Source organism: Ricinus communis, chromosome 7 (genome assembly GCF_019578655.1).
Source record: "Ricinus communis isolate WT05 ecotype wild-type chromosome 7, ASM1957865v1, whole genome shotgun sequence".
Taxonomy (NCBI): Eukaryota; Viridiplantae; Streptophyta; class Magnoliopsida; order Malpighiales; family Euphorbiaceae; genus Ricinus; species Ricinus communis.
The window spans coordinates 5,209,032-5,229,476 of NC_063262.1; the positions used below are offsets into that span (position 1 = coordinate 5,209,032).

A 20,445-nucleotide genomic window follows, 5' to 3' on the forward strand; every position below is an offset into this window, starting at 1 on the left:
GCTTGAACCAAATATAGTATGCTGGTATCAAGCAAATAGGAATATCGATTTTCCTTGGCTTTTCATCTTGATTGATCATAGTTCAGCAATGGAATTCTTTTCTCGTGGTAAATTGGTAGAGTAGAGTTTAGATTAATCTCTGCATTGATTTCTCTTTAGAGAATTCCCTGCTGCAAACTTAATTTCATTTGTTTGCACGAGCTGCATGCATATACAAGTATCAAACACCATTTCTGTCTCCATCTTCACCTATTGCTTCAATGATTGCATATAGAAGTGTTAAATATTATCCGAAAAGAGTCAATACTGTGAGCATGTTCATAAGGAGAGAGCACTCTGGACAGAAGGGAGTGCCACTAGCACATTTTTGTGATGTAAAGAACTTACTTATGGGGGAGCTTCATTTCATCTAAAGAAAAGATGACTTAATTTCATAGTCAACTGCTAAACTTTTATGATGTTAGATCTCCAACAGTAAGCATCCATGACATAGAAGATTTTTCTTTTAATAATAAACCCCCATCCTTGAGAGGAAAGAAGAAGAGACCTAAAAAGGCAGCATCCTACAGTTGAGAAATATTAGGCCCTCACTTACAAAGTCGGAAACAAAATCTAGATGATATCCCTTCAGAATAAGAGGATACTAAAAAGCCTATGGTTCACTGATTGACAATTCACAAATTGAGGCTTCATCTTAGAAACTACATCTCTGCATCAGAAAAATAAAAGAACTTAGTAGACGTATCAAAAAAACTGCACAGTACCTCATCAGTCCTCTGATTTGCTGTCCTCTTCTGTTTGTGTTCGAAAAGTAGTTTTATCCAAGTATTCCTCTTCAATAGTTTCCTTTAGGATGTATAGTCTTTGTATAACAACAGGTTGAGTCATCTGTTTGGCTTCCCTAATGTCAGAGTCCTCCTTGTTAAGCTGATATGCATCAAGCATGATCTTGACCCACTTATGCAGTTCCTTTGGTGTACTTCCAACCACAAAGAGGTAGCAATACAAAATCAGTATAGAGCAAGAGAACACCAGAATATCTTAAATTATTGAGGAAGTCAGAAGCTTGCTTACGTGTATAACGCATAAGGGTCCTTGGCTTCTCGTTCATCGCCTGGGCAGAATGCTGTTGCTAATGCTGAGAAGCGCTCTTCAGGATCAGCAATGTTCAGCAAATGCTTAAGTAGCTTTATTTCTTTTGGGGCAATGCTCCTAAGGCTGCTCTTAGTGGTTTTGTATATTTGATACATTATCTCTTTAACCTGAAATTAGATGTCCAAGGTCAATAACTTGAGAACAGAAAAACCAGCACATAAAGTTCATGTAAGACACAACAAAAAATGCAGTCAAACCTCCACTACAGAGCATTTAAAATTGATAAATGTTGCAGATTTGATGTTTATATTTCCCTGTAATCATCTTGACCTATAGATATATATGGTTTTTTTGAGGAGTGAAGTATCCATGACAATTCCTTATCAGTGTTTGCAATATTAATGAAGAGAACATCTCAGATGCTAATGCTCTGCAGATAACAGTATGCTCCGAATATGGAGTTTGGACTGAATTGCATGAAACAAAGATTTGACTCTTAAATATTTTTTAACTGAATATTTCATCCTTTGAATTCCAAAAGCTAAGACATAACATGGATTGTCTCAGTACATATGCTTCTAACTCTTCTAATTCGTGCAAGTTGTTGAATTTGACACTCTCTTAGGATGATATGAATTATACCACCATTTCATCATAGTTCATATCTCCCATAGAAAAGATTAGGTAGCTTGATTAATGAATTTAGCTGGGAAAAAGGAAAGAAAATATGCTTTGGAGATGGTAGGCAGACAATTAAAATTACTTTAGTCTCTCAACCACCTTGCTCATGCAAAATACGTGATGTGCTGATTAATTAGACCGAAAACAAATAAAAAAATATGTAAACCAAGATCCAGTGCAGGACAGGTGCTTAATACAAGGTTCACATTTACAGATTATACCTCATTTTTCATATTAGCAGAGTCTTTTGCCGCTGCCCAAGCACTATTTATCAATAAGATTAACGAAGAGTCAAGTTCCTTTGCCTTGGCTAAACTTTTGATTTTTTCACACGCTGCATCGATTGAAGGGGAGTTAAGAATGTCATCAAATTTGGCTTGTGCAGTATCTAATGTCTCAACATACTCCAGCGTTTTGTCGAAAGCACTGACAGCAGATAAGCATCTAGTCCCTAGCCTGGCTATAGCTGTTCAAATAAATAAACATCCAGATAAGAGAGTGACAGAAAGCTAGCATTATAGGTAATCATTTCTTTCCAGTAAATTCATTACAACGTGTCTAAATATTATAGATTTTATCATATGACACGTTACTATAATACTATTATGTAGATGCAGGTTAGCAAATCATATAAGTCAATTGTAATGTTCGTCATGGAGCTACATCCACTGGCTTTAGCACAAAAGCTTCTATCATGCATGACCAATCTTATTTTAATAGCTTTTTACAATTGCTATTTACAAGGTATCTTTCTGTTCTTAAAATGACAAACACCTTGGTATTTTCACACCTATAAAGGAGCTACTCTCTGCATATGTTTAAAATTTTAATAATTTCAAGCTTGAATATTGCTTTTATATATCATCCACCATAGAGAAAGCACATACATGCATACCAATCTTTTATCCAGAAGTAATAACAAATTCACCAAATGAAGATAATTCAACCATGATAACCTAAATAGTCCAGCAAAAATCAGCATTAGCACAAACCAAGCAATTTAGAAATAAGAAGTGATCAGTCCATCAAAGAAATCAAATATCAGACAGCCAAATGCTCAAGTAATTACCATCACGGTCCTCCAAAGAATCAAAAGTGTCTGAAATAAGGGTTAGATAACGGAAGAAATCTCCTGTGAATTCCTTGCGCCGTTTTGTAACTATTGCATTTAGGTCAGTTGGGTTGTCTTGAATTTCCTTAAGAAGTTCACTGTGTTTTTCCATCTGTTCATCAATCTGCAGTACACAGAATCAAAAGAAGTTTTAAAGACAAAAAAGAGAGCATCTATATGTGATCAACCCTCAAGTTTGGTAATTTTGATTGTGTTACCTTCTTAATTCTTAGAAATCAAACCAAACACAAAAGCTCACCATTCAAAAAATGCCTAAATGCTTTGTTTGGACTAATTCATGCTCAAGAATCAATATTGAATTCTTGCAAATCAATTACACCTGTGTTATGATTTTATTTCCTTTAAATAGTTCTGGAAAGTCTAAAAGTGCAAGATTTAATTCCATTGAGTTATAGTTAAATCAGTTCTCATTTTTGAAAAGGTAACAGTTGACAGATGCAATTCTTTCAACTTAAATAAAAAAGAAAAGACATTGTGAATGCATTTTAAATGAAATGAGTTTTACCACAAGTGACATAACTGATTTCTTGCACATGATTTATTCCAAAAAAGAAATGCTGTGAAATGCCTTGTCCTAGAGAATTGAATTTCTAGCAACTAAGACCTTTTCAAAGAGAAGTGAGTAAATAAAATTTAATTATACTCTTGCATTTTCAAACTTTCCAAGGACTAAGATACTAAAACTGGACATTGAACAAACCAGTATCAGCAAATAAAAGTCTAACAACAGCAAAAACTTAAGGAAAGGCATAGCTATCATACCCTCTTCACTTTAGCAGCAAATGAAACAAATTTCTGCTTCAGAGTTGAGTCAGTCTCCATATCAGCCCTCATTTGACACCTAGCATAAAATGTTTCCCTGTACTTATTCCACTCTTCTCTAAAAACCAAATACTTTCTCCATTCTTTAACTCTACGCTTCTCATTCAAGAACACATCAATTATTTTATCACAAACTTGAGTAATAGTGTGCCCTTTTACAACTTCCACTTCTTCTTCTTTTTCCACTTCAACATTTGTCAAGCTACTTGCTTTACAACCTGAACAAAACCCCATAAGGAAAAGAAAAAAAGAAAAGTTCATGATTGAAAATTCAAGAAAAAGGGTACTTCTAGACTCAAAGAAAAGAATCCAAGATTGGAAATTCAAGGAAAAGAGTACTTACTGGTGTTGAAATAGTGAGCTAAAGATTTTGTCTTTTGTTTGTTGGGTGAGGATACAGAGGGGAATCGGAAAATTGTCGCAGGGGCAAATTTTTCATTGAAAGAGTGGAAAGGAGGTTGGCTTACGGAGGTTAAAAGGTCAAGTTGCAAGAAGCTGCAATTGCTCATGGTTTAGTCTTTGCTTTGGTGCAGAGCGGAGAAGAAATGTGAACAAATGGTGTTTTTGTTATACAAAGAAAATATCTACAGAATGCAGAAGTAGATAATGCCTCAAGTTCCTTTTTGACATTTTTTAACAAAATGATTTCAACGGTGTCGTGTGCCAAATAATTTCAGCATCTTCAAAAACTCACGGCACGGACAATACATGAAATTTTCAAGTTTAAATAATAAGTCCCTGAACTTTTATTTAAGAAAATTAAACCCTCACTTTTCCTTTTCTGGAAAAAAAATTCACTAAAATGCAGGTAGAGAAATTGTTCTTTCTTTATTTTTTTTCATAGAAAAAAACTTGATTCACAAATAGGTTTAGATTTATGATTTCAGCAAAAGTAGTTCAACAAGAAGCAAAATATTTCTTTTAAGTATGCTGGTTCTTTTGAGAATTGAAAAAAAATAAAATAAAATGAATGAAAATGTAGATTCAAAATTAGTTGCTTGTGACAACTATGGCATTTTACAAATAATCAAACAATTGGGTGTGGTTTGAGGAATTATACTTCTGTAATATGGACTCCAGAATGGCATATGTGGTTTGATGATTCATAGTGGTGCTGGAATATTAGCTACTCATCTTTTTCTCTTTATTATTACCAGAATCTGCTGTTTTTCTTTTTGTTGCATTCTTAAATTTTTTATAAATATTGATTGTAAATGGTGAATGAAGTGATTTGAATTTCAAGTTTTTTATTTTAATAAATCAAATGAACAATTTGAAATTAGGATTTGCAATTTTGCATCATATGGTTCACTTGCTCAAAAGAGAAAAAGAAAGGGACATTTTTACACAACCTCCTTATTCAATTGTATATATACCTTTTGACAAAAGGGGTTTCTGAAAGATAAAACGGCTATTCTATATGAAAAACAAAATTAATTATTTTGCAGTTCCATTTTTTTTAATATTTTTAATGTTATGTTTAACTGGAATTTATATTAAAGAATTTATTTTATTTGAAAAAAATATAAAAAATAAAATAAAAATAAAAAAGTTAAAAGTTGAAAGTGATATTTTAGTGTTATAAAATATTTTAATTTATTAATATAAAATTTGTTTAGAAATTTTATCTATTTTGTTAAAATTTAATTTGTTATAATTAATTTCACATAAATTTGATTATATAAAATTTTAAATTAATTTTCACTGCACGTAAACTTTAAATTTGTAAATATATTTTATAAATTTTAACCAAACATAACATAAATATATACAAGTAACGCTATCAACACTCTCCCTTAAACACTCTCTTAGATTATTACTTTCCTTTTGATTTATTTTATTTAATATTTTGACATAATAACTTAATATCTATTTAACAAATTAAACTAATTTTATATTTTATAATAAATAAAATTAAAATAAATTTATTTATTAACAATCAATTTTAACAATATTTTATTAGGTAAAAATAATATTTTTTTTATTTTAATAATTTCAAATTTTTATTTAAAATTTTAAAATTAAAACATATTGTTATTTATGTGATAAAATATTTTAAAATTTTAAAAATATTTTTATTTAAGTTATAACATATATTATGTATATGAAAGAGATTTACTTTTTCATTAGTAAATAAATTTATTTTATTTTTATTTATAAAAAATATTTTACTTTCATTAATTAAAAAATAATATAAAATTAGTTCTACTTGTTAAATAAGTAATAAATTATTAGATTAAAAAACTGGAAAAAATAACCAATAGAAAAATAAATAAATTCTAAGGTGACATAGTTTATAGCGATTTTTTATATCTTTATGTGTTTATTCAATAAAACGTTATTAAATTCTAAATTAATTTACATAAAAAGTATTTTCTTGAAAAATCTAAATAAAAGCAACTTAATATTTAATTGTATATAAAAGTTATATAATAAAATATTTTATATAAATTTGGGTGAATTTTAAATGCCGTAAATAGAGTGACTTTTTAATATCACTTTAAAATTTATAAAAAAATTAATTATTTAAGAGAGTGTTTGAAAAGAAAATATTACTAGCATCCCTCGAATGAAAATTATATACTCTGCACACTGCCATTGTTACAATCGTTATTTTCCACAACACAAATTAAATTACCTGCCATATATATATATATATACACACACACACTGAAACATACTAACTGAAGCAACCTTTTGCATTCCCATTGAATTCTCCCAACTTTCTTTTTCTTTAAATTCCGTTGGCTTTTTGTTCACAACCAAGCTTCTTAGAATGCAGCCAAAACATTTTTATAAAACCACTTCACAGAAAGAAGATAACCCACATTGTAATGTAAGCTGAGAAACAAGACGAATTCTAGCACCAAAAAAAGGAAAAAAAAAAAAAAATAAAACACAAAATCCCTTCTCTAATCAAGTTACTTTGAGCTAAAGTTGTCAAAATTTTGGATTATTACAGCCAAACCTTGTACGATAAAGTTAATACTAATGGACAGATGCAGCGAAATAATGCAATTAGCTTTCTTACGTCTTTCTTAAAAAAATTAAATATTAAATTTGAGTCCAAATATATATATTCGTATTTAATAATTTAAGTGGTTAACATAGAGTGTAATATTCTTAAATATGAAGAGGCCAAACATAAACTGCTCCCTCGTATTCATGGGAAAATGATTTAATAAGATTACATTAAAGCTACACATATATGTTAATTAAGTTAAAGCAATTCATAATTATTATTGCAGGAATTTGGAATCAACCATATATGAAGAGTCCAAAGAAGTAGGATTGAAGATGCATGAAAGTACATTGCTAACATGCAGATGATAAAAGTTAAAAGAAGAGGCTGAAGATAACAAGATGGCATTTCCTTCTTTTCGATCCACACAATTAAAACCGGATTCTACGATGAAGGCACCCTCATAAAGAACTTCGGATTTATCTCCTCAATCTGCCTCTTAGCTGTTCAAATTCCTTTCTCAACATTTTCCCTCCTTTTTAACATCACTTTGTCCCGTCATCACCAATTGGGAACAACCCCAACAAAAAGAGAAGAATAGGAACGCTAATCATTCATCTCTATGCTTTAGAATTTTCTGCAAGAAAGAAAGAAAGCAATAAAAATTTTCATCTCTTGATAGTTTTACCATGGCACAGAGAAATGGTCATCGTCATGAAACTTTAATCGACATAGGAAAGCCTGTCAGCTTTACTGGAGGACTCGAGTTCTGTAGTCTTACTTATACAGTGACTAAAAAGAAGAAGATTGAAGGGAAATGGTTGAGCCAGGATGTTGATTTACTGCATGCGATTACTGGGTATGCACCCAAAGGTTGCATCACTGCAGTCATGGGTCCTAGTGGTGCAGGAAAATCTACTTTGTTAGATGGATTAGCCGGTCGCATTGCCAGTGGGAGCTTAAAGGGTAGAGTGTCATTTGATGGCACAGAAGTCAGTCCAAGCTTGATCAAGAGAACCTCTGCATATATTATGCAAGATGATAAGCTTTTTCCTATGCTTACTGTTTACGAAACTCTGATGTTTGCTGCTGATTTTCGGTTGGGTCCGATTTCTACAGCTGACAAGAAACAGCGAGTGGAGAAGCTTATGGAACAACTTGGTTTATTGGTTAGTGATATAACCTTCGTTATAATTTCCTTTATAATTGTTCAATAAGAGTTAGAATTATCGTAATAAAACACGTCTCACAGATAGATAATTATTTAATTTTATCATTATGTAGTAATTAATTTTGTTTTATAGAGTTCGCGAAACACCTACATAGGAGATGAAGGTATACGAGGAGTATCTGGCGGAGAGCGCCGAAGAGTGTCCATCGGTGTGGATATAATCCATGGACCATCCTTACTCTTCCTTGACGAGCCGACTTCAGGTCTAGACTCCACCAGTGCTCATAGTGTAGTTGAAAAGATTCACCACATTGCAAGGTCAGGCAGCACTGTGATACTTACAATTCATCAACCATCATCAAGAATTCAATTGCTTCTTGACCATCTCGCTGTCCTGGCTCGCGGGCAGCTCATGTTTCAAGGCTCGCCTAAAGATGTGACTCTCCATCTTAGCCGAATGGGTCGAAAAGTCCCCAGAGGTGAAAACTCGATAGAGTATCTAATCGATGTGATACAAGAGTATGATCAGTCTGATCATGGGGTTGAGGCATTAGCTGAATTTGCACTTACCGGAATGAAACCGCCTAAGTTATCCGACGAGGAAATGTCGGTGTCCACGGTTGCACCAACGCCACCTCCTTCACGTCAGAACCGCGCTCAGGTGGAATTAGGTGCTTCGGGGAATGGGAGGCGCCTTCCATTACAAACAAGTACACAGGATTCTAGTGAGTTTGAGCATAGTTTGAGGAGCCCTTCTTGGAGTGGCAGTCATGTTGGAGTTGTGCAAACCCTCAGGTTTACACCTGTTCGTCAAAGGAATGACAAGAAACTGCAAAATCCAATGAGGTAAAGTTGATTTCTTATTTTTAACTCCTGTGCTTGTATTGACAATTGTGATATGATTAAGTATTGACAATTTTTAATCACTATTACATATGCATGAGGTTGAGGATGGCTGATTTTCTGTACGCTTTGGATGGATGATTTGATGCAGTTCATCTCCTGGATACTATACATACTCAAGTGAGATCCTGCCAAGCACACCCACACCTCACAGCAGTGACTACACAGTGAATGAAAATGACTACCTGACACCAAATATAGCTCCAAATCATATGGCATATCATCTTGGTCCGAAATTCTCCAATTCCTTTTTCTCCGAGACATGGGTTCTCATGCGCAGGAATTTCATAAACATCAGGCGAACTCCTGAGCTTTTCCTTTCAAGACTTATGGTCCTAACCATCATGGGACTCATGATGGCCACCATGTTCATGAACCCTAAAGAAGACTCTCAAGGAATCACTAATCGACTTAGTTTCTTTATTTTCACAGTATGTCTCTTCTTCTTTTCATCTAACGATGCTGTTCCTGCCTTTATTCAAGAACGCTTCATTTTCGTCCGCGAAACTTCTCATAATGCTTATAGAGCTTCTTCCTACACTATTGCTGGCCTTTTAACTTACCTTCCTTTTCTTGCACTTCAATCTGGTGTCTATGCTGCCATTGTTTGGAAAGCCTTGAAGCTTCGTGGGCCGTTCTATTATTTCTTGCTTGTTCTCTATGTTTCTCTTCTTTCAACAAACTCATTTGTGGTGTTTGTTAGCTCAGTTGTGCCAAATTACATTCTGGGTTATGCAGCTGTCATTGCCTTCACTGCTCTATTTTTCTTGTTTTGTGGCTACTTCTTGAATAGCCATGACATACCCACATATTGGAAGTGGATGAACACGATTTCCACAATGTCATATCCTTATGAAGGGCTTTTGATGAATGAGTATCAGACATCAGATGTTTTTGGGTACACACCTGCTGGTGACCCTATAAATGGCACCACCATCTTGGGGTCACTCAACATTAGTACAAATGAATCGAAGAAATGGGAGAAGGTGCTCGTGATGTTGGGATGGGCAGTTCTTTACAGGATATTTTTCTACATAATCCTTCGATTCTTCTCTAAGATCCAAAGGTCATAGAAGAAAATGATCACATGAAGGGAAGCTAAGACAATATATGTTGAATTAATTTACTCTTACCAAACTTCTTATGTTGATTAGAAAGAAAAAAAAGAACTCTTCTTTCATATTTTTTTAATTGGTTATATTTGAATTTATCGTGTCCATAGTGCTAAAATATAGCATTGATAGAATCATATTAGTGGCCATGGAAAGAACCATGCATTATTATATGGTAGCATTTGACATATGATATATATAATTTTCTGTAATCAACTGAAATTAGTTGACAAATGGTTCTTAATTACTCTATCAAATCCTTCAAAAAAGGTAGAAAAGAAAAAATGCTAAAATCTCCTCTCTTTTTCCAATTTAGTATTAAAAATCACAGGATAAAGGGGATCCGATGTTAGTAACTAACAAGAAATTCTTGTAAATGGATCAAAAATTATCTTTCTCTCTATAAAAGCATGATCTAATAGCTAGAACTGAAAATATGTTAAGATACCACAAAGCAATCTCTAGCTAAAAGCTGAGCAAGTTTATTAAGTTCTGTAAAGTCTCATCTTTATAGTAATTCTGAACTAGATTATTGAATATATGATTTAAGTAGACTAGTTAATGTCATGTACCAAGCTCATGGACAATGTTAGTACTGTGCATAAATAGGAATAGATAGAATGGTAGGCTGTAAGCTCGTTAGAGAGTAGAATCACAAAAGAAGAAGGTAAGGAAAAAGAAAGAAGAAGTAGAAAGGAAGAAGAAGAAAAGGAGAGGAAGAAGAAAGAAGTTGAGCACAGAATATAGATGAGAAGGAAATTGAAAATTGTATTAATTCATTGATAATCTTTCTACACAGTCTTGCCTATATATACCAATGATTGGCAAATAAACACAATTCTGTTACTAGCAAAGCAAAAAAGACAAAATAACAGCTAGAATAACAACTAATACAAAATGATAATAATAAATAAGGACAAATGACAAATAACAACTTTTTGCCAGCTCTAGTATTCTTTCAGTATCTCACCCATTATTGACTGTTCCTGAATGACCACATTATTTCTAGAATTTCCATTACTGCTACATTCTTTTATGATTGATATAACCTCCTTATCATGGATAGTAGTTGCATTTCCTTGCATCATGACAATACCCTCTCCTTGGACCTTTTCCTTGTCCTCAAGGAAAAAAGTAGGAAATTGAGATTTCATATAAGACATATCTTCCGAAGTAGCTTCTTCCTCGGTCATATTCAACCATTGAGTCAATACCTACAGAACCTTCTGTCTTCTCCTTTGAATTTCCCTAGTGTTGAAAGAGGAAGTAAAGCAGCATGGCCTCAGACACTGCACAGGCAGAAAAGCCTGTGCAGGGCAGGTCATCACAGGCCCTGAGAAAGGGAGCAACCATCCCTGTGGTAGGGAAAGGCGCTCCAACCTTTCCTAGAAAAAGAAAGGGACGTTGGACAGAAATACCAAGGCAACCAAGTCGAATAGGCTACCGTTGGGCATGCACATATATATACCAACTCAATCAATTGTAAAAATTAGAATCATATATCAATAAATTCATCATTTATATTTTCTTCATGATATCAGAGCAGGATTCAAACCTGTGAAGTATCAATCAAGCAAACAAAAATCCAAATTCTCAGAATTCCTTTTTGGAAATTCATCATGTCTCAAACTGATAACAGATTGACCAATATAATCCTCAGAGGTAATCAAAATTACTTCGAGTGGTCAAAAGCTGTCTACATAGGGCTTAGTAGCAGAAGGAAATTGGGATTCATCACTGGGACTAAACCCAAACCCAAACCTACTAGACCAGAAACCCTGACAGAAGAAGAAGTAGAAAAAAATTGAAGAATGGCAGACGACAGACCACCTGGTCATGTCGCTGCTTACCAGCACTATGGAGCCCCAAATTTCCAAGCTCTGCATGTTGCTGGAATCGTCAAAAGCAATATGGGACAAGGTAAAAGGCCTATATGGCCATCAATAAAATTTTGCTCACATTTTTAATCTCAAACAGGAATTGGCCAGAATCACACAAGGCACAAAATCAGGATCGCAATATGCCACAGAAATATTGACAAGGTGGGAAGAACTTCAGACTTACCTACCTCCTTCAACAGACACGGTAGAAATTAAAAAATGAGCCGACAATGATCTAGTATTCACTTACCTGGGAGAATTGGACTCAAGCTACGAGAGCTTGAGATCTCAAATCCTCCTGTCCCCAGAACTACCGAGCATCGACACTGTTATCGCAACAGTCCAGCGTGAGAAGACTCGAAGGAACCTTATGAATCCCTCGGCCTCTACTGAACTCGCGAAAAACCAAGCCTTCGCATCGCGTCGCCCCGATCTCACCGAAAGAAATAGGGAGAGCGACCGAAGCAGTGGTCACGGCCGCCTGCTGGCACCTTCACCCCGAGCTCAAGCCAACCCGAGGTTGGGAAAGGGGGAGCGGCGAAGGGGTGAGAAGAGGAGGAAGAAGAAGGCCCGAAGGGAACCCTAGGGAGAAAAAGGAATTCAGGGGCTGGGCGTCATATGCAGATTGTTATATGACGCCCCGACCCGACCTTTTAGGGTTACACCAACCCGACCCAGGCCAACATTGGACCCGACCCGACTCCTCCAAATCCGGCCCAAGCCACTAGGTCCAGTAGAGCCAGTCGGCCCAGCAGGCCCTCTAAGCCCAGCAGGCCCAACAGACCTTCCAGATCCAACCAGTCCAGCAGGCCCACCAGGCACTTCAAGCCTAGCAGAAGCATCAGGCCCAAGTGGCCGAAATGCTGGCCCAATTGCAGGCCTTGGTCCTCCAACCCAATGGGTTTGGGTCAACTCAACCCGACGGGTCAGGTTCAGTTCTCACTGCTTTAAATTCCTTACAAAATTTTTCAAAACCTTGTCAAAATTTCTGGATTATTGACTCACGGGCAACGGATCATATGACCTGGGATCCAAAAAACCTAACCAACCTGAATTTGATTTCTCCTTCTCACCATGTGACTGTTGCCAATGGAGAAAAAGTCAAAATTCAGGGATATGGCACTTCAAATTTATTTAACTCACATATTGAAAATATTTTATATTTGCCTGCATTTAAATCCAATCTATTATCCGTGGGAAAAATTACTTATGATTTAAATTGCAATGTTATCTTCTCACCTACCTCAGTCACTTTTCAGGATCAAATCTCCGGGAAGACGATTGGTGAAGGAAGACTAGAAAATGGTCTCTACTACCTTCATGCCCCTCCCAAGAAATGTTTTTTGTCATCAAACCCTAACCAAGGCATGTTAATGCATCAGCGGTTAGGGCATCCATCCGACAATGTTTTAAATAAATTATTTCATCACAACTTAAGTTCCAGCAATTGCGATGTGTGTAAATTTTCTAAACACACTCGATTGCCTTTCTCTTTATCCTCCAGTGTATCTGAAAAAGCATTCGATTTAATTCACTCAGATGTTTGGGGACCTGCCCCTGTTACTTCCTATAATCACTTTAAATATTTTGTCACTTTCATTGACGATTACTCCCGTACTACCTGGGTATATTTACTAAAAGGAAAAAATGAAGTTTTTTCTCGCTTCCAAGAATTCTATAATGTCATACAAAACCAATATAATGCTACTTTAAAAATTTTTCGCTCCGACAATGGCACAGAATACATAAACCAAAACTTTTTTTACATTCTTTAATCAAAAAGGGATTGTTCATCAAACCACTTGTATCAACACCCTGAACAAAATGGTATTTCTGAACGAAAAAATAGGCACCTTCTCAATGTCGTTTGGACTCTCCTTTTTCAAAATAATATTCCATCGATTTTTTGGTCTGATGCCCTTTTAACTGCTGCCTACCTAATCAATAGACTTCCCATTGCCATTTTAAAACATTTGAGTCCCCTAGAGGTTCTCAAAGGTCGGAAAATTGATTTAAGTCACCTCCGAGTCTTTGGCTGTATTTTTTATGTTCACATAAACCGCCAACACAAACTCGATAAAAGTTCTGTCAAGACCCTGTTTTTAGGATATTCCTCCACTAAAAAGGGATATAAATGTTATGATCCCTATACTCATAAAACCTACATCTCTCGTGATGTCTCATTTCTTGAGACAATTCCTTATTACACCACCCAAACTCATGATAATCCTCAGGGGCCCCTTGCTCACTAGTATTTCCGCCTAACTCTTATTTTTCTCTTAGCAGCCCTACTCAGGATTTATATAGGGGGAGCTGTCTACTGTCTCAAGGTCGATTCCTTCAGGGGGAGACAATACAATTGGAGATACAACCTCTGAAAGTCAATCTCAAATTAGTGACAGCCAACCTCAACCTCAGGAGGAAGCAATCGCCTTGAGAAGGTCCACTCGTCAAACTCGCCCCCCTGAAATTAAGAGATTATGTATCTCATTCGGTATCGTATCCTATCCAAAGTTCTATTTCCTATGATAACATATCAAGTCAATACCATAGCTACTTAAGCCAGATCTCATCCCATCCTGAGCCAACCAACTTTTATGAAGCCAACACCAATCCCAAATGGTGTAAGGCCATTAAAGACGAACTTCAAGCGCTAGAAAAAAATGACACTTGGGATATTGTTCCTCTTCATGTAAATAAGAAACCAGTTGGATGCAAATAGATATATAAAATAAAGTATAATAGTGATGGGACCATTGAGAGATACAAGGCCAGACTCGTCGCTAGAGACTTCACTCAGACTTACGGAGTTGATTACCAAGAGACATTTGCTCCAGTCGCCAAGATGAACACGGTCATAATCCTTATCTCAGTTGCAACTAATCAAGGATGGAGCCGATTCCAAATGGACGTGAAGAACGCCTTTTTACAAGGAAATCTAGAAGAAGAAGTTTATATGACTCTCCCCCTTGGTCACAAATCAGCCACAGATGCCCCCATGGTATGTAAGCTAAAAAAGGCTATCTATGGGCTTAAACAATCTCCGAGAGCATGGTACGCCCAAACTAAGCCTCTTTTTATTAAAAATTGGTTTTACTAAATGTGATTCTGACTCTTCCATGTTTGTTAAATACAATCTCACACACACTTTCATTATTCTTGTCTATGTTGACGATATCATAATAACAAAAAATGATGATCAAGGTATAAAGGATGTCAAATAAAGTTTAAAGAAAAAGTTTGATATTAAGGACCTCGGGCAGCTCTCATATTTCCTAGGCATAGAAATGGAAAAATCTACCAAAGGTTTATTCCTATGTCAAAGAAAATACATCCTCGATCTATTAAAAGAAACTGAAAAATTAGGGGCTAAACCTGCCTACACTCCTATGGAAACCAAAGTCAAACTCAATCTTGAAGATGAAAAACCTCTAGCCAACATAGGACATTACCAACGTTTGGTAGGAAAGTTAATATATCTCACTGTCACTAGACCTGACATATCATTCGTAGTAAGTATGGTGAGCCAGTTTATGCATGCCCCACGCACCTGCCACCTAGAAGCTATAGATAGGATTCTTAGATACCTAAAGGGTACCCCAGGACAGGGAATCTGGATGAAAAATAACCATTCTAATTCTATAGTTGGACTCTCTGATGCAGATTGGGCTGGAAGCTGTGACAGAAAATCAACCACTGGTTTTTGTGTTTTTGTGGGAGGAAACTTAGTAACATGGAAAAGCAAGAAGCAAAACGTTGTTGCTAGATCTAGCGCAAAAGCTGAGTACTGTGCAATGGCATCAACAGCTAGTGAACTCATTTGGATCAAGCAAGTCCTCAGAGATATGAAGGTAGAAATTAATGGCCCTATGACAATGCATTGTGATAACCAAGCCGCCCGTCACATTGCATCAAACCCTGTGTTTCATGAATGAACTAAACATATTGAAGTGGATTGCCACTTCATCAGGGAAAAGGTTCAAAAGGGAGAAATTGAAACTCCGTATATCAAGAGCCAGGACCAACTAGCTGACATCCTTACAAAGGCACTTGACAAACAGACGCATCATTCAATTTTAAGCAAGATGGGTTCGATCAACCTCTATGAACCCAACTTGAGGGGGAGTGTTGAAAGAGGAAGTAAAGCAGCATGGCCTCAGACACTGCACAGGCAGAAAAGCCTGTGCAGGGCAAGTCATCACAGGCCTTGAGAAAGGGAGCAACCATCCCTGTAGCAGGGAAAGGCCGCTCCAACCTTTCCCAGAAAAAGAAAGGGACGTTGGACAGAAATACCAAGGCAACCAAGTAGAATAGGCTACCGTTGGACATGCACATATATATACCAACTCAATCAATTGTAAAAATTAGAATCATATATCAATAAATTCATCATTTATATTTTCTTCACCTAGTCTGCAAAATGGCTACTGGTTCGATCTTGAATTCCCTAGAATTGTGGTTTGGAGGTAAGGTAGTAGTGACTGGCACGTCGTCTCCCACATGTTTCTTTAAGAGAGAAATATGAAATACAGGGTGCACCTGAGAATTAGCAAGTAATTCCAACTTGTAAGCTACTAGTCCCACCTTGGATGATACCTTAAAAGGTCCAAAATACTTGGCAGCCAATTTCATACACTTTCTGATGGCAAGGGAACCTTGTTTATGAGGTTGCAATTTCAAGAACACCAAATCTCACACCTCAATACTCCTTTCAGTTCTTCTTTCATTTGTAATTTGTTTTTGTCGATTCTGTGCTAAAACCAATTGATCTTTTAACAACTGAGCCATTTGCTGTCTTTCATGGAGTAAACTCTCCACAACTGTTATTGAGGTGTTGAAGCCAGATAGGATTAGAAACTGAATAGGAACTTTTCCATATAAAGCCTGGAAAGGTGTCATTTTCAAGCTGGAATAGAAGTTGGTATTGTACCACCAGTTAGCTAATGACAACCATTTATACAAAGTTCCTGGCCTTTGAAAACACATACACTTTAGATAGTTTTTCAAGCATATGTTCACACTTTATGTCTGTCCATCAGATTGGGGGTGGTATGTTGTACTCAAGTTAAGTTTAACCTCTATCAGCTTGAACAATTCTTGCCAAAAGATGCTAGTGAAAACCTTGTCTCTGTCTGAGACAATGTCCTTTAGAAATCTATGCAATTTATAGATGCAATTCAGAAATAACTTAGCAATCTTGGAGGCAGTAAAAAGGTGTGCAATAGGAATGAAATGTGCATATTTTGTAAATCTATCAACTAAAATCATAATTGTATCTTTACCTTCAGAACGAGACAGCTTCTCTATGAAATCCATGGAAATGGATTCCCAAGAAGTAGTTGGCACAGGTAAGGGCTGAAGTAACCTAGGATAAGGCACATTCTCTCCCTTACACCTTTGACAAACCTCACACTGAACTACCCACTGGTAGACATCCATCTTCATCCTATACCAGAAGAAATGTGCCTTCAATCTGTTATAAGAACCAATAATACCATAATGCGCACCTAAGGAAGAATCATGTGCAGTGTGCATGATTTTCTTCTTTAACTCCCAACTGTCTCCAATAAATAGTATGTCCTTATACCTCAATATACCTTGGAGATAAGTAATATTAGGTTTAGCATTTGGCTGAATTATGAAAGCCTGAATAATTTACTGAGCTCCACTATCCTTGTTATAGCTATCCATTACTTCCTGCATCCATTATGTCAGCACAAAATAAGCTATACTAGACAAGTTACTTTGGTCTCCAGAATTCCACTCCCTTCTTGATAAAGTATTTGCCACCTTGTTCTCAACTCCTTTTCTGTATAGTATATTATAAACAAGACCCAACAACTTTGTCAACCCTTTCTTTTGAACATTAGTAGTTATTCTTTGCTCCAACATATGCTTAATGATCTCATGATCTGTCTTAATAATTAAGTGAGCATTCTCCAAGTAATACCTCCACTTACTAATAATAAAGAGTATTGCTAAGAACTCCTCATATATTGACAGTTCTTGATTTCTGGGGCTCAATGCTTTACTTATAAAAGCTAGGGGTCTATGATTTTGCATAAGTACAACCCATATTCCCTTGCTATATGCATCAGTTTCTAAAATGAATGGTTGAGAAATCTAGAAGTGCCAACATTGGAGAATTGCACATTGCCTCCTTCAGTTTCACAAATGCAACCTCTGCTTCCTCATTCCAATGAAATGAGTCTTTTTTGAGCAAGTTAGTTAAGATCTTACTGATTACTCTATATACCTTAATAAATTTCCTATAAAAACCTATCAATCCCAAAAATCCCCTTAACCCCTTCAAATTCAAAGGTCTAAGCCAAGACTTCATAATAACAACCTTAGAATCATTTGTGCTAACTCCATTCCTAGAGATGACATGCCCCAAATATTCAATCTGTTGCTGAGCAAAAATGCACTTTGAAAATTTAACATACAACTTTTGTTGTTGTAACAACTGCAGAGTGATCTCTAAATGCTGCAAGTGTTCCTCCATTGTCTTACTATAGACTAATATGTCATCAAAGAATACTAGAATGAATTTCCTCAAATACTCTTCAAAAACTTGATTCATGAGAGAATAAAAAGTGGCAGGTGCATTAGTTAGGCCAAAAGGCATGACATGGAACTCATAATGCCCATTATGATTTCTAAAAGCAATTTTATTCACATCAGAATTCTTCATTCTAATCTGATGATACCCTGCTCTTAAGTCCATCTTTGAAAAATACTTTGCACCCTGTAACTTATCCAGGAGGTCTCAAACTTCTAGAAGTAAAAAACGAATGCGCTGATCAACACCGGTTGATCATGGAACTACACTTTGCTATACACTTATTGCGTGAGGACAATCATCGTCTTTGGTGATACTCTACTTTATTGGTATAGGAAATTTGTCTTTGATGGTAAAGAAATTAAGTTGCCTATAGTCAACACACAATCTCCATGTCCCATCTTTCTTTTTGACAAGGAGCACAAGAGAGGCAAAAGGGCTTGAGCTTGGTTGTATAAGTGGGGTTTGGATCATTTCTTTGATTTGCCTTTTTATTTCAGTTTTTAAAAAATGTGGGTATCTATAGGGTCTTATGTTTATTGGTAGAGATCCTTCCTTTAGGAGTAAGGTATGATCATGAGTTTTTGGTAGAGGTAGGTGTTTAGGTTCATGAAACACTGTTTGATACAGGTTGAGTAAATGAAGGACTTCAGGAATAGGTATTGAGTTTGGTAATGGTTCAATCTCATTGGTGCATGTAATAGTAAATAATAGCAGTGGCCTTGTGCCAATTCTTCTTGAGGAAACTTTGCAACCCTTTTCCTGATAACACTTTAAGACCTTTTATCTCTGTCATACCATACAATTCCACTGTAGAGCCATTCTTGATAAAAGAGAGCTTCATCTGAGAGAAATCAAACTGAATTGGACTGTGATGCTTCATCCATTCCACCCCTATTACTATATCCTACCCTCCTAACTAAGCTGTACTTAAAATCATGCCCTTGCATATTCCATTTGAAAGATTCACAAATGAACTTGTTCATACTCTGACCATTAGCCACAGTTACCTTTAAGGTTTTTCCTTTAGTTAAAGCACAACCAAGCTGCTTAACCAATTTCTCATCAACAAAGCTGTGAGTGCTTCCACTAGCAATCAAAATCACTATCTTTCTATTATTCACAGGCCTTTAATTTTGAAGTGTTGGTAGACTTAGTGCCTTCAATGGCATACATTAAAAACTCCACACTAGCCTCAACTTCTGTATCAACCTCCTGCTTTACCTTACTCTCTAATATCTCAGCCCCTTCAATGGTTATCAAAGCATTTAATTGTCTTTTCTTACAGACATATTCCATGAAGTACCTATCTCCATACCTAAAACATTGTTCAGGGTTCCTCCTTAAGTTTGGGTTAAAATTGGTGTTATTGGTTAATGTTTTAGACATTTTTATGGTTGGGGTAACTGTTTCAGGTTTCTTTGTGATAGAGTCTGTTTTGTTATCTGGTTTGAATGGTAAGTGGAGTTGGTGTTGGTATTTCTTGTGTAATTGGTGGTTTGAGGGTTAATAGTTTATTGGTTGATCTTTGGTGTTGTTTTCTGTTTCTTCAGGATAGCTGCTGTGGACTGCTCTTGCAGTCTAGACTATTCACAGGCCTATAACAAGGTTGTAGGTTTAAAGATCTTCACCATAGTTCTTAGCTCTTCACTGAGCCTACTAACAAAGCTAGAGACAAAATAGGTTTCGTCCAGCCAGGGGGTGATACTTCAATATTAATGATTTGAGCTCTTCATATTTCTCCAAGTATTCCTCCACCGATCCACTCTGTTTCATCTTATTGAACTCTTCAACCACATCATTCATAGTGAGCTCCCCAAATCTTTTACATCAATCTTCAGTAAACATTTCCTAACTCTTTTTCCTTTGCTGCATAAACCAGCCTTAAAACCACACATCTGCCTTCTCTCCCAAATAGAGATTAGCAATGTCTATTTTCTATTCCTCACGATATTGTAAAGTTAGAAATATTTTTGGCACTTCGTCACCTAAGTTCTAGGAGTTTGTCCATCAAAATTAGAAAGTTCAATCTTAGGCATCTTTGTAGCAACCTGTACTAGATATAGTTTGACTAGACTCTCCTACCACAGGCATTTTGAGGTTATTAACAACAGGGCTAAGAAGA

At 35.9% G+C, this 20,445-nt stretch overlaps 2 protein-coding genes across 2 annotated transcripts; one reads left to right on the plus strand and one right to left on the minus strand.

Annotated features, from left to right (window-relative positions):
* Positions 1-410: 410 nt before the first annotated feature.
* LOC8270239 (uncharacterized protein At4g37920) lies at positions 411-4,350 on the minus strand. The gene is made up of 6 exons (XM_048377402.1): positions 4,074-4,350; positions 3,671-3,948; positions 2,846-3,011; positions 1,998-2,242; positions 1,075-1,262; positions 411-979 (listed from the first exon to the last, which is right to left on the minus strand). The coding sequence occupies exons 1-6, from the start codon at positions 4,237-4,239 to the stop codon at positions 769-771; spliced, it is 1,254 nt and encodes a 417-aa protein (XP_048233359.1). The 5' UTR covers positions 4,240-4,350; the 3' UTR covers positions 411-768.
* Positions 4,351-7,101: 2,751 nt separating this feature from the next.
* Positions 7,102-9,877, plus strand: LOC8270240 (ABC transporter G family member STR2). The gene is made up of 3 exons (XM_002527171.3): positions 7,102-7,861; positions 7,997-8,709; positions 8,858-9,877. Exons 1-3 carry the CDS (start codon positions 7,382-7,384, stop codon positions 9,837-9,839), a joined length of 2,175 nt encoding a protein of 724 aa, XP_002527217.2. The 5' UTR covers positions 7,102-7,381; the 3' UTR covers positions 9,840-9,877.
* Positions 9,878-20,445: the final 10,568 nt, after the last annotated feature.